This window comes from Myxocyprinus asiaticus, chromosome 32, assembly GCF_019703515.2.
Source record: "Myxocyprinus asiaticus isolate MX2 ecotype Aquarium Trade chromosome 32, UBuf_Myxa_2, whole genome shotgun sequence".
Taxonomy (NCBI): domain Eukaryota; kingdom Metazoa; phylum Chordata; class Actinopteri; order Cypriniformes; family Catostomidae; genus Myxocyprinus; species Myxocyprinus asiaticus.
The window spans coordinates 7,405,081-7,432,787 of record NC_059375.1 but is presented as its reverse complement, the minus strand read 5'-3'; the positions used below and the strand labels follow the sequence as shown (position 1 = coordinate 7,432,787).

Sequence of the window (27,707 nt, the reverse complement as noted above, 5' to 3'; positions counted from 1 at the left end):
AAAGTGACAGTTCCAAAGGGGTATGATGATTTTCTATAGGCACTGTACTTAAAGGAATGGATCACCCAAAATTGAAAATTCTGTCATTATTTAGTCACACTTATGTTGTTCCACACTTATGTTGTGAACACAAAATGTGCATTTTTTAAGTGTATCCTGGCCGATCTTTTCAATGAAAGTGAACGGAAGAAAGAAAATTATATGGGTTTGGAACAATATGAAGGTGAGTAAATAATGACAGTTTTTTTTTTTTTTTTTTTGAGTGAACGTCCTTTAACATGATTTTCTGTCCTATAGGAAAGCCCTTACAAGATACCAGATGCTGTTTAGGCACATGTTTTACTGCAAGCATGTGGAGAGGCTGCTGTGTAATGTGTGGATCAGCAATAAAGCAGCTAAACAATATTCACTACACTCTGCTAAATGGTGAGATTTGAAGATTTATTCATTTAACAATGATTGAACATCTTCAAGTGGGCATCTTACCGAGTAGCTCTTGTTTATTGCAGGTTTGCTGCAGCGTTCGCATTAAGACAGCGAATGCTGAACTTCGTTCAGAACATCCAGTACTACATGATGTTTGAGGTTATGGAGCCCACATGGCACATCATGGAGAACAACCTCAAGTCTGTGAGTCAAATGTGCTTGTGAGCTGCCTTGCTTTCTACTGCCTACATACAGTAGGCAGCTGCCTTCAAGGCAGCATTGTAACTGAAAAGGAACCTCATAAGTAACTGATTTGGAACACTCTATATAGGCAGCAACTCCACAAATAGTGCTCCTCATGGGAGATGGGCATGGGAGACTTGACTCACAATTGATTTCAATAGAGCTTAAAACTATTAGCACACAAACATTGGATAAAATAGTCTTTTTTTTTTTTTTTTTTTTATTAGATTGAACAAATGTTTTTTTTTAATGAGTTACAAATAAGTTTATAATCAATATTTTTTTTTTACTAAGCTTGTCGCAAAACTCATTGCTACCTTAGAATTTGGCCAAACAAGTTACCTTAGAAAGCAGCATAATTATGCTGCATGACTTTTGAAGTAGCCTTCACATCGGGAGTGACGCCTTAAAATTCTGCCTGCGTAGGCTGCCCACAATATTTTGGAACAGAAAGATTATTTATTGGATTTAATGCTATTAGGGTTGGGGGTCAGTTTCACCTTGTTTATTTAATTGCGGGTTATTGAGCTGTTATGGATACAATATTTTCATGTATATCCATTGATTAACTGTATCTGCCAGCTGAATGTAATGAATGAGTATGAATGGAGTTTAAATTAGACCATTCATGTTTATTTTACTTATCTGTTTTAGGCGTCCAACATTGATGATGTGCTGTGTCATCACACCAGTTTTCTGGATAACTGTCTGAAGGACTGTATGCTCACCAACCCTGAGCTGCTCAGGATCTTCTCCAAACTCATGTCTGTCTGTGTCATGTTCACCAACTGCATGCAGGTAAAAATATAGACGTAATGGAGAAAATTGTAGTGTAGTGAAGAGTTGAAGTCCTGTTGTCAAATGCATAATGACTGTACATTTTTTTAAATATAATTTTAAATATTTCAGATTTATTTCATTTTCATTTTAGTTTTATTTTATAGTTTAACTGTTGCCTTTGGTTGTCACTTTAGAGCGCAGCAGCGACTGCCCACTTTTTCAGAAACCTTGGAAGTATTTTCTCATTCTTTTTACCATAGGGATTTTTTTTAATTATTCAATAAAGAGTTCTAAGCCATGAACCAGACCAACCAGCTCAGAGGTGAATCACAACATGACAAACTTTTTGAAGCAAACAATGTTTGAAAATCTGAAAAAAGACAAAGATACATATCTGTATTTTATGAGGCTATAAACTACTCATCCCATGAAGCATTTCAGATAATGTAATGAAGTCATAAATGATGGTACAATATAAACTATTCAGGTATGTTTTAGGATTATTGTTAAATATTCATATATATATATATATATATATATACCGATCAGCCACAACATTAAAACCACCTGCCTAATCTTGTGTAGGTCCCCCTCGTGCCGCCAAAACAGCACCAACCCGCATCTCAGAATAGCATTCCAAGATGGTATTCTTCTCACCACAATTGTACAGAGCTGTTATTTGAGTTACCGGAGACTTTGTCATTCTCTGTTAACCTCTCTCATCAACAAGGCGTTTCCTTCCACAGAACTGCCGCTCACTGGATGTTTTTGTTTTTGGCACCATTTGGAGTAAATTCTATAGACTGTTGTGGGGAAAAAAATATGATCTCAGTGATTTGGACCATGGCATGATTGTTGGTGCCAGATGGGCTGGTTTGAGTATTTCTGTAACTGCTGATCTCCTGGGATTTTCACACACAACAATCTCTAGAATTTACTCTGAAAACAAAAAACATCCAGTGAGTGGCAGTTCTGTGGATGGAAACGCCTTGTTGATGAGAGAGGGCAACAGAGAATGGCCAGACTGGTTCGAACTGACAAAGTCTACGGTAATTCAGATAACCGCTCTGTGCAGTTGTGGTGAGAAGAATATCATCTCAGAATGCTACCTTCACAATATTCAGCAGGTGGTTTTAATGTTGTGGCTGATCGTTGTATATACTGTGTGTATGTGTGTGTGTGTGTGTGTGTATTAATATATATATATATATATATATATTCAGTTGTGCTCAAAAGTTTGCATATCCTTGGAGAATTGGTAATATATGTACCATTTTTAAAGAAAACATGAGTGAGCATGCAAAACATTTCTTTTATTTCTTATGGGATTCATATTCAACTGTAGATTATAACAGAATGGCAGTAAAGGCCTCTTTCTGGCAACTCGACCATGCAGCTCATTTTTGTTCAAGTATCGTCATATTGTGCTCCTTGAAACAACCACACTGTCTTTTTCCAGAGCAGCCTGTATTTCTCCTGAGGTTACCTGTGGGTTTTTCTTTGTATCCTGAACAATTCTTCTGGCAGTTGTGGCTGAAATCTTTCTTGGTCTACCTGACCTTGGCTTGGTATCAAGAGATCCCTGAATTTTCCACTTCTTAATAAGTGATTGAACAGTACTGACTGGCATTTTCAAGGCTTTGGATATCTTTTTATATCCGTTCCCATCTTTATAAATTTCCATTACCTTGTTACGCAGGTCTTTTGACAGTTCTTTTCTGCTCCCCATGGCTCAGTATCTAGCCTTCTCAGTGCATCCACGTGAGAGCCAACAAACTCATTGACTATTAATACACAGACACTAATTGCAATTTAAAAAGCCACAGGTGTGGGAAATTAACCTTTAATTGCCATTTAAACCTGTGTGTGTTACCTTGTGTGTCTGTAACAAGGCCAAACATTCAAGGGTATGTACATTTTGATCAGGGCCATTTGGGTGATTTCTGTTATCATTATGATTTAAAAAGGAGCCAAACAACTATGTGATAATAAATGGCTTCATATGATCACTATCCTTAAATAAAAGACAGTTTTTTTTTGTTGCATGATCAGTCATATTTTCAAAATCAATGCCAAAATTTCACAATTTCTGCCAGGGTATGCAAACTTTTGAACACAACTGTTTATATACATACATATACAGTTGAAGTCAGAAGTTTACATAAACCTTAGCAAAATACATTTAAACTCAGTTTTTCACAATTCCTGACATTTAATTGTAGAAAACATTCCCTGTCTTCGGTCAGTTTGAATCACTACTGTATTTTAAGAATGTGAAATATCAGAATAATAGTAGAGAGAATGATTTCAGCTTTTATTTAGTTCATCACATTCCCAGAGGGTCAGAGTTTACATACAATTTGCATTGCTTTTATATTGTTTAACTTGGGTCAAACATTTTGGGTAGCCTTCCACAAGCTTCTCACAATAAGTTGCTGGCATTTTGGCCAAATTGGCCCGGTTGCTAGGGAGGATAGAGTCACATGGGGTAACCTCCTTGTGGTTGCTGTAATGTGTGGTTCTTGCTCTCGGTGCGGCGTGTGGTGAGTTGTGCATGGATGCCGCGGAGAATAGCTTGAAGCCTCCACACGCTACGTCTACGTGGTAACGCACTCAACATGCCACGTGATAAGATGCGCGGATTGACGGTCTCAGATGCGGAGGCAACTGAGATTCATCCTCCTCCACCCGGATTGAGGCAAGTCATTACGCCACCACAAGGACTTAGAGCGCATTGGGAATTGGGCATTCTAAATTGGGGAGAAAAGGGGAGAAAAAAATAAATATAAATAAATAAAGAGTTTTAATGACTTCAATATATATATATATATATATATATATATATATATATATATATATATATAGTGTATTGACTATATATGCATACACTATATATATATATATATATATATATATATATATATATATATATATATATATATATATATATATATATGTATCATTTGATACTGTATTGCCATTTGCAATGCTTTATGTCAGGGATGTGCACAAGTAATCGAGTAATCGTTCTACACCAGCTAGTCTACTATTAAAAAAACTACTCAAATAGAATTTGATTTTTAGTTTGCCTACAGTGAGTATTGCTGAATTATTCTGTACTTTCCCTCTAAATCGCTTACCAAATCTCAGTTACAATCAAGGTTACTGTGGGGGGCTGTGGATGTGTGTTGTCGAAGTATTGCAAGAGAGCTGGAGATATCATGGCGTCTGTGCTTTTAATCAAAGCCAAGTATGTCAGTATTTGTAATATTTTGATTCTTATTGAATCCTAATCTACTCTGTTGGTATTTGGTTCTTGTTGAAGTCAAGTCATGCAACCCAGTGGGCGAGGATCTGCTTTTATGGTGGAAAGAAAATGTGAAGCGGTTTGAGAAACTCTGAAACTTATCAGACCAGTATATGCATTAATTATCTGAACACTAAAAGAGTGCATTTTATAAAAAGCCAAATTTCACCATTTATTTTTCTGAATAATAACATGAAATTATAAAAATCTCATAGCCCTAATTTAGTCTCAGTTTCTATGTAAGCTCTGTGTGAGTTTTCTTACTATTATTTATTTAAAAATTATTAATGCATATTGTTCATTACATTTTTTTCCCAAAAGAGAAGCATAGTTTGTTGAAGTTATCTTACTTTGAAACCATTCTTGATAACGTTTGAAAATAAAACAAAATGAAATAAATTTCACTTACTTGTCATAATTGTTATTTTTAACTTACATTTTTACAATTAAACAATTACTAATTAGTTGTATTTTTTTGGTGGGGCCTGGGTAGCTCAGTGGTAAAGACGCTGGCTACCACCCCTGGAGTTTGCTAGTTCAAATCCCAGGGTGTGCTGAGTGACTCCAGCCAGGTCTCCTAAGCAACCAAATTGGCCCGGTTGCTAGGGAGGGTAGAGTCACATGGGGTAACCTCCTCGTGATCGCTATAATATGGTTCGTTCTCGGTGGGGCGCGTGGTGAGTTGAGCGTGGTTGCTATGTCTCTGTGGCAACGAGCTCAACAAGCCACGTGATAAGATGCGCGGGTTGACAGTCTTAGACGCGGAGGCAACTGGGATTCATCCTCCGCCACCTGGACTGAGGCAAATCACTATGCGACCACGAGGACTTAAAAAAAGCACATTGGTAATTGGACATTCCAAATTGGGAGAAAAAGGGGAGAAAATCCCTGGTTTATGGGAGTAGGCAATTGCTGCTGAGCTCTCTTGCTGCAGTTTTCATTTCAGTGATAGCAGTGACTTTTCTGATTGGTTGGTCTCTCTCCAGGATTATGGGTAGTGTAGTTCTTCACATAGAATTCGGCTATTAAACAGTTTTTTAATTGAAGTTGAAATTGCACTGACCATCTTGGAGCTCATCGTACCATATGTCTGTCTAGAAAGATTTGTATGTTATTGTTTAAACTAAAGGAGAAAATGAATGGGATTTTTACTTCCAGAACCCTATTGTTGCGCAATATGAAATAAATTTGCTTTGACTTTCATAATGATGGGTTCCTTTTAGGACAGGGTGCATGATGGAGTGTTTATGTTAATTGTTTTGCAGCGGTTCACTCAGAGCATGAGGATAGACAGTGAGATGAAACGTCTAACTCTCGAGCACGGCACCATGAAGGGTTCTCTAGCCCCGAGCGAACGAACTGAAGATGTAGAGAAAAAAAGACTGGCCTCTAAAGTGAGTGACTCTCAGTGAACCAGTTATTCAATAATACTGGAAACAAGGAGGCAGTAATCATACTCTTGGATAAATCTGGCATTACTGATGCCATAATGGTAATACACCTCTAATATATTATTATACTTTATCAAGACTATCTATATTTCCATTTCTCAGTTTCTGGCTGAGCACATAGATGCCCTGCAGTCTGACTCAGGGTTTGAGGGGACCATCAGTAAGTTTGACAGTAACTTTAGCACCTTATTGCTGGATCTTTTGGATAAGGTCAGCATTTATAGCACCAACGACTGCGAACACAGCATGATCAACATCATCTACAGGTGGGTGGAGCCTTTCAGCAAAACTCTGAACACATTCACATGTGGACATGCTATAAAAATCCTCCCTCAATGCATGTAATAGTGCTAAAAAAAAAAAAAAAAAAGAAAAAAAATCCTATTTAATTCACTTTTTCACCTTAGTAGTGACAATAGAAACTATTTTTGTCCAGATATATTAACAGGGCTCCCATGGTTTAAAAGTCATTAAACAAAAAAAATACAACAAAAATGAATACAAAGATTAATTCTTTTTAGAACTTGGAATATCTCGGACATCCTTATTTGTCATTGACCCAATACCATTTTAACATGACCTTATGCTGCCTTCACGTGCTATTGGAATTATCTTAAATACGAGTTTCCCACATGAACGACCCATCAAGTCATAATTACTATTGAGAAACTCTGTGATAATTTTGATGCCCGAGTTTCCGAGATGGGAGGAGTCCTAAACTTTCAACATGGTGGAGGAGAATGCGCTTTCTGTAGTGAATGACAGGTTTTATTCATTTTTCTAAATACAGCTAATTGTTAGCGCTTACCATTTTGGTCATATTCATTTATGTATATCCGCAACTATTTGATGCATGTTGTACATTTTTACACCATAAAAATAGCTTGTATTTGACCAAAATTCCATTATCATCAGCAAGCTAAGTAATGTTTTTTATGGTGTCACAATAAAAGTTCATCAAATTTTCATTCATATATACTTCTTTTTCTGACAACAAAGCACTTGAACATAACATACTCGTCATTACCACTTCAGAAGTGAGAAGTAGGATAATTCCGATAGCACATGAAGGCAGCATTAGTAGTGACAAAAGAAAAGTGTATCATGTACACAATTTTTTTCCTTTCTCAATCCTTATTGTAATTCAGTCTCTTCGACAGAAAAATGGTACTATGATAATACAACTTCTTTTTATAGGCTGGACTTTAATGGGTTCTACACAGAGAGACTGGAGCGAATGGCCATTGAGAGGAGCCAGAAGTCTGCTGCATAGCATTATCAAGCATAAAGAATATCAAGGACATCAGCAATAAAGAAATGGTGTTTTTGAAGTGTACAGTGTGGTTGCCTTTTCCTATGATATACTGTTATGTGCTGCTGTAACATAAAGCCTATAAGGATTTATCGCTTCGTAACTAAATAAAACCTTGTCTTGTTTGAACAGTTTCTCCTACCCATTGATATTTATTTAATGGTCTTGTTAAACTGTAATTCGAATAAAATATAAAAGGGAAAATTTAGTTTTGTCTCTTGTTCTCTATTTCCCTTTCTCTGCTTCTTACTCTAAACACAATTGTGTTACTTTCATAAACTTTTTTTCAGTAAGGAGAGATGGAGCCTTAATGTGATAATAGTTGAGTAGATGAAGCTTTTATCCAGTGACTTACAGGACACTTATTACATGGATGTGGCAGCGGGGGCGTGGTCAAGTGTCCGTCCGGAGAGAGAGAAAGCGGTAAGGGCACTTGCACCTGAGCTAAATTATGTCTGACACCTGTCTCTAATTACAGTGAGCACGGGGAGAGCGGCATAAAAGAGCCACACTGCCAGCAGACCGGAGAGATAGTCTGGGTCGTGAAGGTTTTCGTAAAGCTAAAGAGTGTTGTGATGCTAAAAATTATTGTGGAGCTAAAGAGTATTGTGAAGTTAAAGAGTATTGTGAAGTTAGAGAATACTGTGAAAGTGTGAAGCTGACATGTTGTGGCAACCCTGTAAAAACCCCAAGTTACGTTATTAAAAATCCCTCCTACCTGAGGTGAAGAAACCTGGTTCCCCGTGTCCTCCTTGAGTAAATCTTCTACACTGGTGCCGAAACCCGGGAACTTGGTTGAAGATGGATGGAAGTCACCCCGTAGAGTCCTCCCAGTTGGTGGAGATCCTCCAATCCCTCGCTGGCCTACATCAGAACCACCAGCAAACCCTGCTTGAGCAATGGTAAGACAAAGATTGCCGGTTTTTGGAACTCCTACGGGCTCAAGCAGAGGACTGGCATGCGATCCAGAGCCTCCTCAGCCAGGAGGCCGCCCCAGCCATGACCCCGGACACCCGCACGCCGTTGCCCAAGCCCGCGTTACAGAAGATGGGGACGGCGGACGACCCAGAAGCGTTCCTCTATCTTTTTGAGTGCACCACCGAGAACTGGGGCTGGCCGCTCGGCCAGTTGACGGCCCGACTTATTCCGCTGTTGTCCGGGAAGCCCAGCTCACGGCTCAAAAACTGCCGGCACCGAGCCACCTGGTGACCTAAAAAAAAAAAGCCATCTTGCCACGGGTTGATCGGAGTCCGGAAGAGAATCGTCAATTCTTCCGGAGCCTGAAGCTGGAGAAGTCCGACCGCCCATTTGTCTTAGCCCAACGGCTCCGCGACGCCTGCCGGAGATGGCTGCTAGCGAGGGACCATGGCATCGAGGGGATCATCGACCAGGCGGTACTAGAACAGCTGATACATCGACTGCCAAAAGGGACGGCGCAGTGGGTCCAGTGCCACCACCCAGCGTCACTGGAGGAAGCCGTCCGGCTTGCGGAGGACCACATGGCGGCGATCCAGAGGGCGGAAGAGCCCTCCTACTCTCTCCCCCCTCCCCCTCTGCTTTCCCCTGTCTCAACCCCCTCCCCTCTCTCCCCTCGTTCTGCTCTCTCCCCAGGGCCCGTTCCTGCCCTGCGCAGGCGAGGAGGACTTCCGCCACCGAGACCAGTTCCCCGGGCGTGGAAGGTGACACTTTCCCCTACCCCGATGCCCTGCCGATCTCCCTCTCAGGTGGGGGTGCCCGCCGATGCAAGTGCGGGCATAGCGCCTGGGCCAGCATGATGGAGGTGCAGAGACCCGGGCCACTTCCGGGATCAGTGCCCTCTGATGGAGCTGGGGACAGTGGTATGGGTCTCCGACATCCCACAGGCTGCCCCCGACCGGGCCGGAGCGTACCGGATACCGGTAAGTGTCAAGGGGGTACTCACCAGGTGTTGGTGGACACCGGTTGTAATCAAACCACTATCCACCAATGCTTGGTTCAACCCGAGGCTTTCGGCACAGCTAAAACGGTGAGGGTGAAGTGTGTGCACGGGGATATTCACAAGTATCCTGTGGTGACACTTACGATTAAATTCCAGGGGAAAAAGCATAGAGTGGAGGCCGCGGTTATTTCCCGCCTCACCCATCTGCTGATTTTGGGGACGGATGGCCTGATTTTAGAAATTTATTGAAGGGAATTTATGCGAATGGGTCCTGCACTAAATTAAGTACATGTGAAATATGCGATGCTCTGGCAGGGGAGGCGGAACCGGGGCCGTCCTCGACAGCTCCATGTCATGATGACGAGAGAGGGGGAGAGGCTGTAGCCCCTCCCCTTCCCAGGGAACTCCCTGAGGGGGATTTCCCTTTGGAGCAGTCATGAGACGAAACCCTCAAACACGCCTTCGACCAAGTGAGAGTGATCGGTGGTCAACAACTCCAGTCGGACATTGCCCTTTCATACCCCTATTTTGCAATTATAAATGAGCGGTTGTATAGAGTGACGCAGGATGCTCAGACAAAAGAAGATACAACCCAGCTTTTGATACCACGGAGCCGTCGGGAAGTGGTATTCCAGGTGGCTCATTATAATCCCATGGCGGATCACTTAGGAGAAAGGAAAACACTGAACTGTCTAATAGCCCGTTTTTATTGGCCGGGCATTGGCGGAGATGTCCGCAGTTTGTGTGCGGCATGCCGCAAATGTCAGCTGGTTAACCCACCTGCCACCCCAAAAGCGCCATTGTGCCCCCTTCTGTCGATTGAGTTCCCCTTTGAAAGAATTGGAATGGACCTCGTCGGGCCATTAGAGTGGTCAGCACACAGACATCGCTTTGTATTGGTCCTAGTGGACTATGCAATGCGATATCCGGAAGCAGTGCCTCTTCACAACATCTCAGCATGCAGTGTTGCGGAGGCACTCTTCAAAATAATCTCCTGGGTGGGGATTCCGAAAGAAATAGGCACAACGTTTATGTCACGGACACTACGCGAGCTGTATGAATTATTAGGCATTAAATCAATTCGCACCAGCGTGTACCATCCACAAATAGATGGCCTGGTGGAACGATTTAATAAAACCCTCAAAAACATGATTCGTAAGTTCGTGCACGACGATGCTAGAAATTGGGATAAATGGCTCGACTCCCTGTTATTCGCAGTACGAGAGGTCCCACAAGCCTCCATTGGCTTCTCCCCATTTGAGCTGCTGTATGGGCGGCGCCCACGTGGTGTGCTTGATGTCTTGCGAGAAGCCTGGGAGGAGGGACCTTCAAATAGTAAGAATGAAATTCAATACGTTCTTGATCTTGGAGCAAAACTCCACACTTTGGGGCAACTAACACAGGAGAATTTGCTCCAAGCTCAAGAACGACAGCGCCGACTGTATGACAGGGGAACTCAGCTAAGGGAATTTGCACCGGGAGGTAAAGTGCTTGTATTGCTTCCCACATCGAGCTCTAAATTACTCGCCAATTCGCAAGGACCCTTTGAGGTCACATGACGGTGGGGATCTCGATTATGAGGTTAAACGAACCGATAGAGGGGGCGCACGTCAAATATATCACCTCAGCCTCCTGAAATTGTGGAGGGAGGCGGTCCCTGTGACGCTGGCTACGGTAGTTCCAGAGAGGGCGGAGCTCGGGCCTGAGGTGAGTTCAAAACACAATCAGTTCACCCCGGTCACTTGTGGAGACCACCTCTCACCGAGTCAACTCGCGGAGGTTGCCAGGTTGCAACAGGAGTTTGCGGATGTGTTCTCCCCTCTACCTGGTTGTACGAACCTCATTCAGCACCACATCGAGACCGAGCCAGGGGTCGTGGTACGTAGCGCCCCTACCGATTACCTGAGCACAAAAAGAAAGTTGTTCGGGAAGAATTGGATGCAATGCTTGATATGGGGGTAATAGAAGAATCCCACAGCGACTGGTCCAGCCCAGTTGTTCTAGTGCCTAAGAGCGACGGGCCTGTACGGTTCTGTGTGGATTATAGAAAAGTCAACGCGGTGTCTAAATTTGACGCGTTCCCAATGCCTCGCATTGATGAGTTGCTTGATCGGTTGGGCACTGCTCGATTTTATTCGACATTGGATTTGACGAAGGGTTATTGGCAGATCCCCTTGACACCAATTTCCCGTGATAAAAACAGCCTTCTCCACACCATTTGGATTACACCAGTTTGTGACACTTCCGTTCGGTTTGTTTGGGGTCCCGGCTATTTTTCAGCGTCTCATGGACCGAATCCTCAGACCGCATTCAGCTTACGCCGCTGCCTATTTAGATGACATAATTTATAGCAATGATTGGCAGCGGCACATGCAGCATCTGAGGGCGGTTCTGAGATTGCTGCGTCGAGCGAGACTCACAGCAAACCCTAAGAAGTGCGCGATTGGGCGGGTGGAGGTACGGTATCTGGGGTTCCACTTGGGCCATGGGCAGGTGCGTCCCCAAATTGCCCGATGCCTCCCCGGCCTGAGTCGGATGGTGGGGATATGTGGCAGCGGGGGCGTGGTCAAGCGTCCGTCCGGAGAGAGAGAAAGCAGTAAGGGCGCTTGCACCTGAGCTAAATTATGTCTAACACCTGTCTCTAATTACAGTGAGCACGGGGAGAGCGGCATAAAAGAGCCACACCGCCAGCAGACCGAAGAGAGAGTCTGGGTCGTGAAGGTCTTCGTAAAGCTAAAGAGTATTGTGGAGCTAAAGAGTATTGTGAAGTTAGAGAATACTGTGAAAGTGTGAAGCTGACATGTTGTGGCAACCCTGTAAAAACCCCAAGTTACATTATTAAAAAACCCTCCTACCTGAGGTTAAGAAACCTGGTTCCCCCTGTCCTAATTGAGTAAATCTTCTACAATGTATAATTATTGTTTTTGTATATTTATATATTATAGTGTGTCTTTTTACAGAAGTTTCTTTGTCCTGTCTGTAATTGGTACCCCAGAACTGGTGTAATGATATTTTGATCCATAGTATACTGGAATATGGCTGGGATGACAATAAACTAAATTAAGCCTCAAGGGCAATTATGAACATAAAACCTTTCAGCTCCCACCATCCCAGATCTTTAACCACTACACTTCCACTTCAGCCAGGAATTCTTTTGTAATATGCCATTGAAAATATGCAATGTGGCCTGGATTATATCATGGGTATGATCTGTAAACGTAGTTTAATTAAGGGCCTAGGACGCAATATCCCTGAAAAAGGCGGGTCCTGTTATTTTATTTTATTATATATATATATAATATAAGAATGACCCTCTACAGGTAGTATCTCACCCCTTTCACCATATGATTGTTGGATTGAAGAGCATGTTCAGCAGGACATTCAACCATAGGCCACATTTACGAATGGGGGTGGGACATGTCCATACCACTTTTTACCTTTGCTAATTTTGTCCCCACCACTTTTTGAAATATAAACTATTGTCAGGTAAGTGTCTAATGCAGAAGAAACATCTCCAGTTCACGAGCAGGAGTTTCCATTTCGTTCTTGTGCGTTATATCGTATGTGTTAAATGACAGCGGGCGCTGATGTTCTCTCGTGCATCCAGACACGCGCTCTACTAACTCTGACGTTGCGTAGCTCGCGCTCATTTTCAGGTAAATCGCAAAGCAAATGCAAACAGATGTGGCCCCTGCTCATGATTTACATCCACTGACGTACAGATGCAATCTTCATTTATTAAATTAAGCAGTTATATTATTGCACAATACCGGAACTCCTTGTGCTAGAGCAAAAACTTTACCATGAAATCAATCAGTCATTATTTATCAATGGGTACTGATCCATGCATTTATCAACTGCCTAACAAATTCATTCAGTGCTGACAGTGTTAGATATTTATTCAAGTGCTTGAATTGGTGATCAAGAATGACTATTTATCAAAACAGTAAAAGATTATTTGACATTATCTGCACATCACCTAATTAATATTCAACCGTCCCCACCACTTTTTAAAACAAAGTGACGCCCCTGCATCCAACCATGGTTCAACAAAGCTATCCACAAGATCATTCTTGCAAAGCCTACTCTACATGCTGTACATCTAAATGGAAGATTAAAATATTTAGTATTCATGGTAATTTTAATATTCATGGTAGCCATATACAATTTATTTATTTTTGCAATCAGAGCAATATTGATCTTGCACAAAAACAATGAGTATTTTGATTGAGTAAAAGCATTTTAACAGAATAAACATTACTTATAAAAACTAGAAAACGCCATAATTTATAAGTTAATCATATTGATAAACAGCAGCATTTGACTAAATATTATATGGTATTCTTAATTTGTAGCAATAAATATTAAAATATAATTTGATATTGCTACAAAAAAGGTTTAAAATGTTTAAATATTTTTGTTAATCATTTTTTAAAACCCCATTCACAAACCAATGCTTTAAAGGAATAGTTCACCCAAAAATGAAAATTCTTTAATCATTTACTCACCCTCATACAATCCCAGATGTGTATGACTTTCTTCTGCAGAACACAAATGAGGATTCTTAGAAGAATATCTCAGCTCTGTAGGTCCATACAATGCAAGCTAATGGTGATCAGAACTTCGAAGGACCAAAACGCACATAAAGGCAGCATAAAAGCAATCCATATATTCAGAAGCAATATGATTGGTTTGGGTGAAAAACAGATCAATACTTAAGTCTGTTTTTACTATAAATTCTACTCCCAGCCCAGTAGACCTGTGGCGAGATGCACAAAGAATGCAGATCATTTATTATACATCATGATGGCGCCGCGGATGGCCGCCTCGGTGTGGAGTGCTCCTATTGTTTTGTAGTTTTTTGTTTGTTTGTCCTGTGTTTAGTCATCTTTTTCCAGTCAGTTTTACCAGAGACGAACTGCTGAACATTCGACAGCTTATACCAGACAGTCTTTTCCCAGTTTTTGAATATTCAGACGTTTTGCTAGACATTTTAGTTTGAGGCGTGGCTTTGTTGTTCAGGAGACGCAGGTGAGGAAGACGAGTCAGTGCGCTGGTCAAACTCCGTCGGCGGGGCTTTCGAACAACGCTGCTGAGTATTCGTCTTGCGAATCTCCACTCTCTTCCTAACAAAACGGATGAACTACATCTCACCTGCACAGACAAGGACTTTTCAACCTCTGCTGCCTTGTGCTTCACAGAAACCTGGCGGAGTGAAGCCATTCCGGACAGCGCGTTACATCTGCCAAGCTTCCAGCTGTTCAGAGTGGATCGCATCGCGGAGTTAACGGGGAAAACGAGAGGCGGTGGAACATGCTTTTACATCAGTGAAAGTTGGTGTACAGATGTAACAACGTTAAAGAGGATGTGCTGTCCTAATTTGGAAGCGCTCTTTATTAACTGTAAGCCTCTCTACTGGCCGCTTTCTACTTCTGGTGAGTGTGTATATCGCGCCAAACGCGTGTTTGAATGCGGCGCTGCAACAGCTGGCTGATCAAATCACAGACATGGAACAATAATATCCGGACTCAGTTATTATTATTCTTGGGGATTTTAACAAAGCAAATCTTACACGTGAACTGCCCAAATACAAACAGCACATTACATGCCCCACCAGAGACAGGAACATACTGGATCATTGCTACACAACAATAAAGGATGCATATCGCTCTGTCCCTACAGCAGCTTTGGGACTCTCTGATCACTGTCTGGTTCATCTTCTTCCAACCTACAGGCAGAAATTAAAATCAACCAAGCCAGTAGCAAAGACTGTAAAGAGATGGACCAATGAAGCAGAGCGGGAACTACAAACCTGCTTCGATTGCACGGATTTGAGTGTTTTTGAGGCTGCAGTCACAGACCCGGACGAGCTCACAGATACTGTTACATCATATATCAGTTTCTGTGAGGATATGTGCATTCCTACTAGGACTTATTTAAAGTTCAACAATGACAAACCGTGGTTTACAGCAGAGCTCAGGCAGTTTCTTCAGGCCAAAGAGGATGCTTACAGGGGTGGGGATATACTCTTGTACAATCAGGCCAGGAACAAACACACTGAACAAGGAAATCAGAGTGGCTAAAAGAAGATACTCTGAGAAGCTGAAAAACAAGTTTTCAGCTAACGACCCTGCATCAGTGTGGAGTGGCATGAAACAACTCACAAATTACAGGACTCCTACCCCCAACCCTGTGGTGGACCAACAATTGGCTGATGACCTGAATGTGTTCTACTGCAGATTTGAAAGGCCCAATCTCACACCCCACACCCACTCTGACCTTCACTTCACACAAACACCAACACCTCCTGCAACCCCTCTCCTCCCCACTCCTGCTACTCAACCTGCACTTAAGATCTGTGAAGATGATGTGAGCCGGTCTTTCGGAAACAAAAGACGAGGAAATCTTCAGGCCCAGATGGCATCTCACCAGCGTGTCTTTGATCCTGTACTAACCAGCTGGCCCCCATCTTCATACAGATCTTCAATAGATCACTGGATCTGTGTGAAGTCCCATGCTGCTTCAAACTCTCAATCATTATTCCTGTCCCAAAGAAACCAAAAATCACAGGACTTAATGACTACAGACCTGTCGCCCTGACGTCTGTGGTCATGAAATAATTTGAGAGACTGGAGTTGGCCCACCTGAAGAACATCACTGGACCCTTTCTAGATCCCCTTCAATTTGCTTATCGAGCAAACAGGTCTGTGGATGATGCAGTCAACATGGGATTGCATCATATCCTGTAACATCTGGACAGACCAGGGACATATGCAAGGATCCTTTTTGTGGACTTCAGTTCGGCTTTCAACACTATCGTCCCAGCTATACTCCAGACTAAACTACACCAGCTCCCTGTTCACATGTCTATCTGTCAGTGGATTACCAGCTTTCTGACGGACAGGCAGCAGCTTGTGAGACAAAGGAAACTCACTTCCAGCACCTGTACAATCAGCACTGGTGTCCCCCAGGGTTGTGTGCTCTCCCCACTACTCTTCTCCCTCTACACCAATGACTGCATCGCCAAGAACCCCTCTGTCAAGCTCCTTAAGTTTGCAGATGACACCACTGTCATTGGCCTCATCCGAGATGACGATGAGTCTTCAAACAGAAGGGAGGTTGAACAGCTGGCTGGCTGGTGCAGTCAAAACAACCTTGAGCTGAACACTCTCAAAACGGTGGAGATGATTTTGGACTTTAGGAGGAACACCCCAACACTGACCCCCTTCACCATTCTAAACAGCACTGTGGCAGCAGTGGAGTCATTCAGGTTCCTGGGCACTACCATCTCACAGGACCTGAAGTGGGAGACACACATTGACTCCATTGTGAAAAAGGCCCAGCAGAGGTTGTACTTCCTTGACCAGCTGAGGAAGTTCAACCTGCCACAGGCGCTGCTGATACAGTTCTACTCAGCGGTCATTGAGTCTGTCCTCTGCACTTCAATAACTGTCTGGTTTGGTTTAGCTATGAAATCAGACATCAGAAGACTACAAAGGACAATACGAACTGCTGAGAGGATTATTGGTTGCCCCCCCCTTCAAGATCTATACACTTCCAGAGTGAGGAAAAAGGCTGGAAAAATCACTCTGGACACCACTCACCCTGCCCACTAACTTTTTGAACTGTTGCCTTCCGGCCGACACTTAAGAGCTCTGAGCACCAGAACCATCAGGCACAGGAACCGTTTGTGCAACATGTGCAATACACAGTTTAGTCTTTTTTTATATTTATCCAACACATCCAACCTCTTCTGCCATTTCATTACTCTGACGAAAAAAACAAAAAACATTTGCACTGTACATAACAGATTTGTATTAGATTGCACTACGTGTGTGTGTGTGTGTATGTACGTATGTGTATAACTATTTTTTATTTTTTATTATTATCTTATATGTCTTGCTGATGTTTTTGTATTGTTGTATACTGGAAGCTCCTGTCAAATTCCTTGTATGTGTAAGCATACTTGGCAATAAAGCTGATTCTGATTCTGAAATCACCAAAAACAAGAAGATTGTTGTAGTGAAAGTGTAGATTTATGGTAAATTATGATTTAAATATTGATCTGTTTTTCACCCACATCTATCATATTGCTTATGAAGATATGGATTTAACCACTGGAGCCATATTGATTACTTTTATGCTGCCTTTATATGCTTTTTGGATCTTCAAAGTTCTGGCCACCATTCACTTGCATTGTATGGACTTACAGAGCTGAGATATTTTTCTAAAAATCTTCGTTTGTATTCTGCAGGAGAAAGAAAGCCATACACATCTGGGATGGCATGAGGGTGAGTAAATAATGAAATAATTTTCATATATACACTATATTGCCTAAAGTATTCGCTCACCCATCCAAATAATTGAATTCAGGTGTTCCAATCACTTCCATGGCCACAGGTGTATAAAATGAAGCACCTAGGCATGCAGACTGCTTCTACAAACATTTGTGAAAGAATGGGCCGCTCTCAGGAGCTCAGTGAATTCCAGCGTGGTACTGTGATAGGATGCCATCTGTGCAACAAGTCCAGTCGTGAAATTTCCTCGATACTAAATATTCCACAGTCAACTCTCAGTGGTATTATAACAAAGTGGAAGCGATTGGGAATGACAGCAACTCAGCCACGAAGTGGTAGGCCACGTAAAATGACAGAGAGGGGTCAGCGGATGCTGAGGCGCATAGTGCGCAGAGGTCGCCAACTTTCTGCAGAGTCAATCGCTACAGACCTCCAAAGTTCATGTGGCCTTCAGATTAGCTCAAGAACAGTGCGTAGAGAGCTTCATGGAATGGGTTTCCATGGCCGAGCAGCTGCATCCAAGCCATACATCACCAAGTGCAATGCAAAGTGTCGGATGCAGTGGTGTAAAGCACGCCGCCACTGGACTCTAGAGCAGTGGAGACGCGTTCTCTGGAGTGACGAATCACGCTTCTCCATCTGGCAATCTGATGGACGAGTCTGGGTTTGGTGGTTGCCAGGAGAACGGTACTTGTTTGACTGCATTGTGCCAACTGTGAAGTTTGGTGGAGGGGGGATTATGGTGGGGTTGTTTTTCAGGAGCTGGGCTTGGCCCCTTAGTTTCAGTGAAAGGAACTCTGAATGCTTCAGCATACCCAGAGATTTTGGACAATTCCATGCTCCCAACTTTGTGGGAACAGTTTGGGGATGGCCCCTTCCTGTTCCAACATGACTGCACACCAGTGCACAAAGCAAGGTCCATAAAGACATGGATGAGCGAGTTTGGTGTGGAAGAACTTTACTGGCCTGCACAGAGTCCTGACCTCAACCCGATAGAGCACCTTTGGGATGAATTTGAGCGAAGACTGTGAGCCAGGCCTTCTCGTCCAACGACGATTTGACCATTCTTCTCGGAAGAATGGTCAAAAATTCCCATAAACACACTCCTAAACCTTGTGGAAAGCCTTCCCAGAAGAGTTGAAGCTGTTATAGCTGCAAAGGGTGGGCCGACGTCATATTAAACCCTATGGATTAAGAATGGGATGTCACTTAAGTTCATATGCGTCTAAAGGCAGGTGAGCGAATACTTTTGGCAATATAGTGTATATATATATATTTCATTATACTTTTATAAAATTGTAAGCTTCACATTTCTGTGTTCAAACCCTCCAAAAATTTGCCACGTTCACTTCCATTGTGTCTCACTGAAACTGCTTCTTTTTTTTTTTTTTTTTTTTAAGAAAAGGAGGTACGAGTCGAAATTCATTTTTGAGGTAATCAACATTATGCCACAAATGCTGTCGATTGAGCTTAACTTGTATTGAACCTGGAATATTCTTTTAACCCTCAGAAACCCAAGTATGTATTAATGATATATTAGTTCCAGAAATGTACCATGCTTAAACTGGGTATGTTTTTTTTTTCTTATTTCCCACAGGTGTATTATTCCTCTTCTTTCAGAGCAGACAGTCTAATGGGTGAATTCAAGGTATATGCAAATTCAATCTTCTGTCCTATCAGAACCTTCATGTATTAAAGATGATCTTTTGAATAAATCTTTCTATTTCTAGCCTGATATTGGCTACATCTACGATGAACCAGGTAATTTTCAGACAATCACAACATATTCAACACATTTTACTTTGTTTTTATATTGATCATTGATATTTTTTTCTGAACTCAGGTCACTGTATCATGAAGAAATGGGTTCTGCTGAGTGATCCTGATGACTCCAGCTCAGGAGCGAATGTTTATCTCAAAGTCAGCATGTTTGTAGTGGGAACAGGAGATGGGCCGCCGGTACAGCCTCTTACACTAATTTGTACGAGTTCCTGAAGTGTTTGACAAATGTTACGCTCTGTTTCACACCCTAGTGAGCTGCCTTGCTGTCTTCTCATGACATAGGAAGCTGCTGTTTATGGCAGCATCTAACTAAAATGGAACGCACTACATAGGCAGCAACTCTTTGCATCATACAAATAGTACTCCTCACATGAAGCACACGGGAGACTCGACTCATAATTGATTTCAATAGATTGGCATGTTGTTAGCATTTTGCAGAGCTAATGATGTGATACTCGAATAAGCATAAAACACACAGCACACTCAAATATTGGATAATATAATCACATTTTAATACACTGAGCTGTTTTTATGGATACTTTTAGTATTGAAAGAAACAAGTGCATTTTTTCACTTTTATTGCAATGGATATATGCAAAGCTGCTTTTGAATTTAGCCAATTGTGAAGTCTACCTTTTGGAACAGGCTTCACGCCTATGATGCCTTATAATCTGCTTATGTAGGCAGCTCACTAGGTTTTGTACCAGAGCTAAAGTTTAGTCTATATATGTTTTAGCTTTGTTTTTCCATTTAATTGACTGATATGACTTCTGAAAAGGCTAAATACGGCAGTATCTGTAAATGTCTGGATTGTGTAAAAACTAACCAAGATAATTTAAAAAAGCTTATATGAGTTCTTTCTATAACCCCAATTCCAAAAAATGTGGGACGGTATGAAAAATGCTAATAAAAACAAAAAGGAGTGATTTGTAAATTATATTCACCCTTTGCTATATTAAAAGCACTACAACTAAACATTATATGATGTTTCTCCTTGTGAATTGCATTGTTTTTTTGAAAATGTACAGTAATTTCAAATCAGTTGATTGCAACACGCTCCAAAAAAGTTGAGACGGGCAATTTAAGACTAATAACAATTTGACGTGTTGAAATGAGGCGATGTGAAGCATAGTATATAAGGAGCCTCCAAAAACAGCCTAGTCCTTCAAGAGCAAGGATCATTCAAGACTTGTCAATTTGCCAACAGATGCTTCAGCAAATAATCCAGCACTTTGAGAACAATGTTCCCCAAAGACAAACTGGAAGGATTTTGGGCATTTCACCCTCTACAGTGCACAATATAGTTAAAAGATGAGAGGAATCTGGTCAAATCTCGGCGTGTAAAGGGCAAGACGAAAACCACTTCTGAATGCGTGTGAGCTCCGATCCCTCAGACATCACCGTCTTAAAAAAATGTAATTTCATCTCGCCGCTGCATCCACAGATGCAAGTTAAGACTTTACTATGCAAATTAGAAGCCATACATCAACACTTTCCAGAAGCACTGCCGACTTCACTGGGCTCGGTCTTATCTTATATGGAAAGTAGAACAGTTGAACTGTGTTTTTTGGTCCAACAAGTCCACATTTCAAATAGTTTTTGAGAAACACAGCCATCGTGTTCTCCAGGCCAAAGAGGAAAAGGACCATCCACACTGTTATTAGCGTCAGGTCCAAAAGCCAGTGTCTGTATGGGCCAGGGGTGTGTCAGTGCCCATGGCATGGGTAACTCGCACATCTGTGAGGGCACCATTAATGCAGACAGATATGTAAAAATTTTGGAGCAACATATACTGCCATCCAGCACCATCTTTTCCAGGGACATCCTGGCATTTTCAACAGGAAAACTTTAAACCACATACTGACCAAATAAGCAGAGAGTGTGTGTGCTACATTGGCCTGCCTGCAGTCCTGACCTGTCTCCAGTTGAGAATGTGTGGTGCATAATGAAGCGCAAAATACAGCAACAAAGACCCCGTACAATTGTGCAGCTGAAGACCTGCATAATGGATGTATGGGGGAAAATTCCACTTTTTAAACTTAAACTTGTGTCTTCAGTGCCTAAATGCTTAAGTGTTATTAGAGAAATGGTGATGTTTCACAGTGGTAAACACTCAACTGTCCCAACTTTTTTGGAGTGTGGTGCAATCATCTGAAATTACATTTTCTAAAACAATGAAATTCACAAGGTAAAACATCATATAATGTGTAGTTGTAGTGCTTTCAATATAGCAAAGAGTGAATATAATTTACAAATCACTCCTTTTAGTTTTTATTTTTATTTAATTTTTTGGATTTTTCCCCCAATTTGGAATGCCCAATTCCCAGTGTGCTTTTAAGTCCTCGTGGTTGCGTGGTGATTCGCCTCAATCCGGGTGGCGGAGGATGAATCCCAGTTGCCTCCGTGTCTGAGACCATCAACCCGCGCATCTTATCACGTGGCTTGTTGAGCACGTTGCCACGGAGACATAGCGCGTGTGGAGGCTTCACGCCATCTACCGCGGCATCCGCGCTCAACTCACCACGCGCCCCACCGAGAACGAACCACATTATAGCGACAACGAGGAGGTTACCCCATGTGACTCTACCCTCCCTAGCAACCGGGCCAATTTGGTTGCTTTGGAGACATGGCTGGAGTCACTCAGAATGCCTGGGATTCGAACTAGCAAACTCCAGGGGTGGTAGCCAGCGTCATTTACAATTGAGCTACCCAGGCCCCCTCCTTTTTGTTTTTATTAGCATTTTTCATACTTTCCCAACTTTTTCAGAATTGGGGTTGTATTTGAAACTGTGTTATAGATGCATTGTGAGTATTGTATGTGTGTGTTTGTCAGGTGGAGAAGAGGGATCAGGACAATGATAAAGAAGATGTGGAGAGTAACCTGCTGCTGCCCGCTGGTGTCACTCTGTGATGGGTTACACTCCAACTCAAAGTGTTTCGAGCAGAGGACGTCCCCCAGAGTATGACAGTTATTCCATCAGTTATCAAGCAGTGGTCTTGCGCTCACAGTGGCAGAGCTCTGAATCACTAATTTTCATGATAACTCTGAATAACCAGTGATTTGGTTTCTGTGGCATTTAGTCCAGAAAATGGACACAATGGTGATGCTGTATTTGTTAAACTGACTCAATCCCTGAAGTAGAAGCTAAAAAGCTTTTACAGAGTTAACTATAAATAAGCCATTGGTAGGTTGATTTCCCTGAAAAGTGTGGTGCTCCGTTTGTTTGAGCATCACGATCAGCCCATAACAGCAACTTTGGGGCAGGACTAACTCTTTGGCCGACCAGTGGAAGACAGGAGGAGTATTTAGGGAAACCTGTGATTTATTTTGCAATTCTATTTAGTTATGCTAATGGAACAGAAATTACACATTTCACCTTTAAATAGTATCAAATATTATTCAAAAGCATCCTGTAAGCAGTCATGCAAAATGTTTGCAGTCATACACCAGTTTTTGGTCTTCATTCAGTCTGTGAAAAAAATAAATTAACCCTCTTTAAAAAATACAACAGTTTTAACATGGAAATGCTGTTTGATTTCAGTGGATGACTCCTTCACCCAGACTTTAAAAGAGGCATTTGGGGGGCATGAAAATAAGAAAAATCTGGTAGATCCATTTGTCGAGGCTGGGTTTGCCGGCAAAAAGTTACTGTCCTCCCACAACACACATACAGTGGTGATGATTTGGACACTTAAGCCAGACTTAAAGAAATGAATGACTTAATATAACAATGCCATTAATGTTTAAGAAATCTACTGAAAACACTCTTTTTCTAGCAAAACCTTTCATACCCCCAAACCCATATGACTTTCTTCTGTGGAACACAAAACGAAGTCTTCACATGGTTTATTTTCCATACAATGTAAGTAAATAGTGACTCCGGTCTGTCAAGTTTGAGAAAGGACAAAAAATTAACAACAAAAAACAGTGAAAGTATACATTGTGACATGTGCACGATAATTTTATAAGTCTTCTGAAGGCAAGCAGGCAGTTTGTGTGATGATGAACAGAATTAAATTTAGGTCGTTATTCACTGTTAAATCAAATTATTAATAGAGCTGTTAAAGTGTAGTCCAAAAACCTGGAATAGAATTTGCATTATTGAGCCATGGGTTCCCTCAGGGTTTTATAATAGCAGTTTTGGATTTATGAGTAAAATATTGTCTGTGGTAAACATTACAGTTGTTCAAAATACTTGAACGTTTTGTTCTACAGTCATACCCAAAAATTACACTTTGAAGTCACCGTGTTTTTTTTGTTTTATTTTGTTTGTTTTTTAAATAGTATGTTGTTAACAAGTTGCTAGATAAGAACTACTGCGGTTTTCCGTTTCATCAGCCAGGTTCACTTGCATGCTTGTGGTATTTGCAGTCCAGTGGTGGACAAAGTACTCAACTTTTATTACTTAAGTAAAAGTCATTGTGGCGAGCAGGGCATGGCCGAGCGATAAGGATGGACTGCTGGAGGAGAATTATCGCAATCAGCCGGGAGAGAGATAAGGCAGCAGCCAGAGTTGCAGCAGGAGAGAGAGAGAGAGAGCGATACGCGAAGCTGTCTGTGTTGAATGTTCGACTGAAATCCTTTTGTGTTTGAGTGTATTTATGTAGATGCTGAAAAGCATACCGTAGTGTGTGTAAAAAAAATGCCTTACGTTTGGATGTTTACACGGCTCACGCTTCCTCCTTCAGTTGAGAGCAAGAGATCTGCCACAGTCATCCATTAAAATACTACTTAAGAAAGTACTTAGTTTTAAAAATACTTCAGTATCAAAAAGTATCCTTTATCTTATAAAATGCGACCCATTTATGTTGTTACTTTTAAAGCCATATAATTGAGTCTCATATAGGTAATATTGGATACAAAAATTAAACAAAATACAAAAGTAAAGCTGAGTCGCAGGTGTATAAGGACAGGGCATTTCACTCAGAAAATAAGCTATAGTTAATGGAAATGAACATGAACAGAATATAATTAATTCAAACAATAATATCAATAATTTTATTATGTAAATGTTCAACATATTTACTTATTCTGTCTTTGAGCAGTTTTGAGTTGAAGCTACCCTTTTAAAAATAGTAAGCTACACTACAAACTATTAACAGTTGGGCCTAACTACACTAAATTATTATCTTTATTTTAAATTATTATTATTTTTTTAATTTTTTATTTTTTTTTATCCCCTTTCCTCCCAATTTGGAATGCCCAATTCCCACTACTTAGTAGGTCCTCGTGGTGGTGCGGTTACTCACCTCAATCCGGGTGGCAGAGGACAAGTCTCAGTTGCATCCGCTTCTGAGACAGTCAATCTGCGCATCTTATCACGTGGCTCGTTGTGCATGACACCACGGAGACTCTCAGCATGTGGAGGCTCATGCTACTCTCTGCGATCCACACACAACTTACCATGCGCCACATTGACCACGAGGAGGTTACCCCATGTGACTCTACCCTCCCTAGCAACCGGGCCAATTTGGTTCCTTAGGAAACCTGGCTGGAGTCACTCAGCAAACCCTGGATTCGAACTCGCGACTCCAGGGGTGGTAGTCAGCATCAATACTCGCTGAGCTACACAGGCCCCAGGTGTTATCTTTATTTAAAAAATATAACTATCAGTATTGAACAGCATTTGAACAGATACACCAGAGTTTAAATAAATGTAAACACATTCAGGAGAATAAATGAATCGAAACAGCATCATTTAACTAAATATTCAGCAACAAATAAGAAGACATGAAATAATGTGTAGGGTATTCTGTATAGAACTCAGATGAATCTATCTTTAATATGGCTCATGTACAGTACTGTCCAAAAGTTTTAGGAACTTGTGAAAGATTTTGCATAAATAGTTTTCATTTATCACTTAATGTCATACAAAGTCCAGTAAACACAAAAAAGCTAAATCAATATTCGGTGTGATCACCTTTGTCTTTAAAAGAGCACCAATTCTCCCAGGTACACCTGGACACAGTTTTTCTTGGTTGTTGGCAGATAGGATGTTCCAAGCTTCTTGGAGAATTTGTCACAGTTCTCAATTGCTTCTGTCTCTATGTAATCTCAGACTGACACGATGTTCAGTGGGGGGTGCTCAGGTGCATCCTGTTTCCACTGATCATCCTTGAGATGTTTCTACAACTTGATTGGAGTCAAGTTGATTGGACATGATTTGGAAAAGCACACACCTGTCTATATAAGGTCCCACAGTTAACAGTGCATGTCAGAACACAAACCAAGCCATGAAGTCCAAGGAATTGTCTGTAGACCTCCGAGACAGGATTGTACCGAGGCACAGATATGGGGAAGGGTACAGAAAAATGTCTGCAGCATCGAAGGTCCCAGTGAGCACAGTGGCCTCCATCATCCGTAAATGGAAGAAGTTTGGAACCACCAGGTCTCTTCCTAGAGCTGGCCACCTGGCCAAACTGAGCGATCGGGGGAGAAGGGCCTTAGTCAGGGAGGTGACCAAGAACCCGATGGTCACTCTGACAGAGCTCCAGCATTTCTCTGTGGAGAGAGGAGAACCTTCCAGAAGAACAACCATCTCTGCAGCACTCCACCAATCAGGCCTGTATGGTAGAGTGGCCAGACGGAAGCCACTCCTCAGTAAAAGGCACATGACAGCCCACCTGGAGTTTGCCAAAAGGCACCTGAAGGACTCTCAGACCATGAGAAACAAAGACTGAACTCTTTGGCCTGAATGGCAAGCGTCACGTCTGGAGGAAACCAGGCACTGCTCATCACCTGGCCAATACCATCCCTACAGTGAAGCATGGTTGTGGCAGCATCATGCTGTGGGGATGTTTTTCAGCGGCAGGAACTGGGAGACTAGTCAGGATCGAGGGAAAGATGAATGTAGCAATGTACAGAGACATCCTTGATGAAAACCTGCTCCAGAGCGCTCTGGACCACAGACTGGGGCGAAGGTTCATCTTCCAACAGGACAACGACCCTAAGCACACAGCCAAGATAACAAAGGAGTGCCTCCGGGACAGCTCTGAATGTCCTTGAGTGGTCCAGCCAGAGCCCAGACTTGAACCCGATTGAACATCTCTGGAGAGATCTGAAAATGGCTGTGCACCAACGCTCCCCATCCAACCTGATGGAGCTTGAGAGGTCCTGCAAAGAAGAATGGGAGAAACTGCCCAAAAATAGGTGTGCCAAGCTTGTAGCATCATACTCAAAAAGACTTGAGGCTGTAGTTGGTGCCAAAGGTGCTTCAACAAAGTATTGAGCAAAGGCTGTGAATACTTATGTACATGTGATTTTTTTTTTTTTTTTTTTTCGTTTTTTATTTTTAATACATTTGCAAAGATTTCAAACAAACTTCTTTCACGTTGTCATTATGGGGTAATGTTTGTAGAATTTTGAGGGAAATAATGAATTTAATCCTTTTTGGAATAAGGCTGTATAACATAACAAAATGTGGAAAAAGTGAAGCGCTGTGAATATTTTCCGGATGCACTGTATTTCCTATTGACACACTAAAGCTGAAGATATAATTAACCATCTTAAGACAAATGCTTTTGTGAAACATCTTATGTGCCTAAGACTTTTGTACAGTACTGTATATGAACAATGAACAAATCGATTCACTAAAGTGAATCAAACTTCTCAATGCTTCATATGAGAGGGAGAGGACAGTTTAGAAAAGCTTCATATACATGAATTGTCCATCATATACATGAAACAGCACACGGGTACCAAATTGAGTCAATATTCTATGCTGCCGGTCCCGTAGAATTAACCAAAAGCATGCGACACCCCGTTTTCCATTCATCATCATTCAACATTAATGAATGAAGCAAAATCATATGGTAAAAGCACCTACTGTCATTATTCCACAACATCTTAGAAGTGTCCTCCATGGGTTCTGTGTTCCTTGTATTCTGTGGCTTAAATACAGTGAATACATTTAGACTTTCAGGTTTGTACATAGCTGGGGTAAATAGAAACGTATCTGTGCATTTGGAAGCGTTTTTAGGCTTTTTAAGATCATAACTTCTCAATTCTTCATAAAAGCACACCTCGCTGGTCTTATGCAGACTCCATGAGAGCATGCGCTGAGTGTCTGTGTTCATGCTGCTGTCAATCAAACACACTGTGCTCTGTTTATAAGCTGCTCTGTGCTTTTTTTGTAATAAAACAAACTTTTTTAAATCAGTGTAATGAGTAAAGAGAGTAAAAAGTATTTAT

General features: G+C 41.6%; 1 protein-coding gene and 1 pseudogene across 1 annotated transcript in view; both read left to right on the top strand.

The window, feature by feature from the left end:
• The window catches only part of LOC127422906 (gamma-tubulin complex component 2-like), a 36,068-nt gene extending 28,415 nt beyond the window's left edge, over nt 1-7,653 (top strand). Inside the window, exons 13-18 of the mRNA XM_051666744.1 lie at nt 298-426; nt 510-630; nt 1,324-1,467; nt 6,022-6,150; nt 6,310-6,473; nt 7,405-7,653. Coding sequence (XP_051522704.1) covers nt 298-426; nt 510-630; nt 1,324-1,467; nt 6,022-6,150; nt 6,310-6,473; nt 7,405-7,480 — 763 coding nt within the window. The 3' untranslated portion in view covers nt 7,481-7,653. The remainder of the gene's footprint in view (nt 1-297; nt 427-509; nt 631-1,323; nt 1,468-6,021; nt 6,151-6,309; nt 6,474-7,404) is intronic.
• A 149-nt stretch (nt 7,654-7,802) lies between these two features.
• The window catches only part of LOC127422862 (myoferlin-like), a 74,351-nt pseudogene continuing 54,446 nt past the window's right edge, over nt 7,803-27,707 (top strand).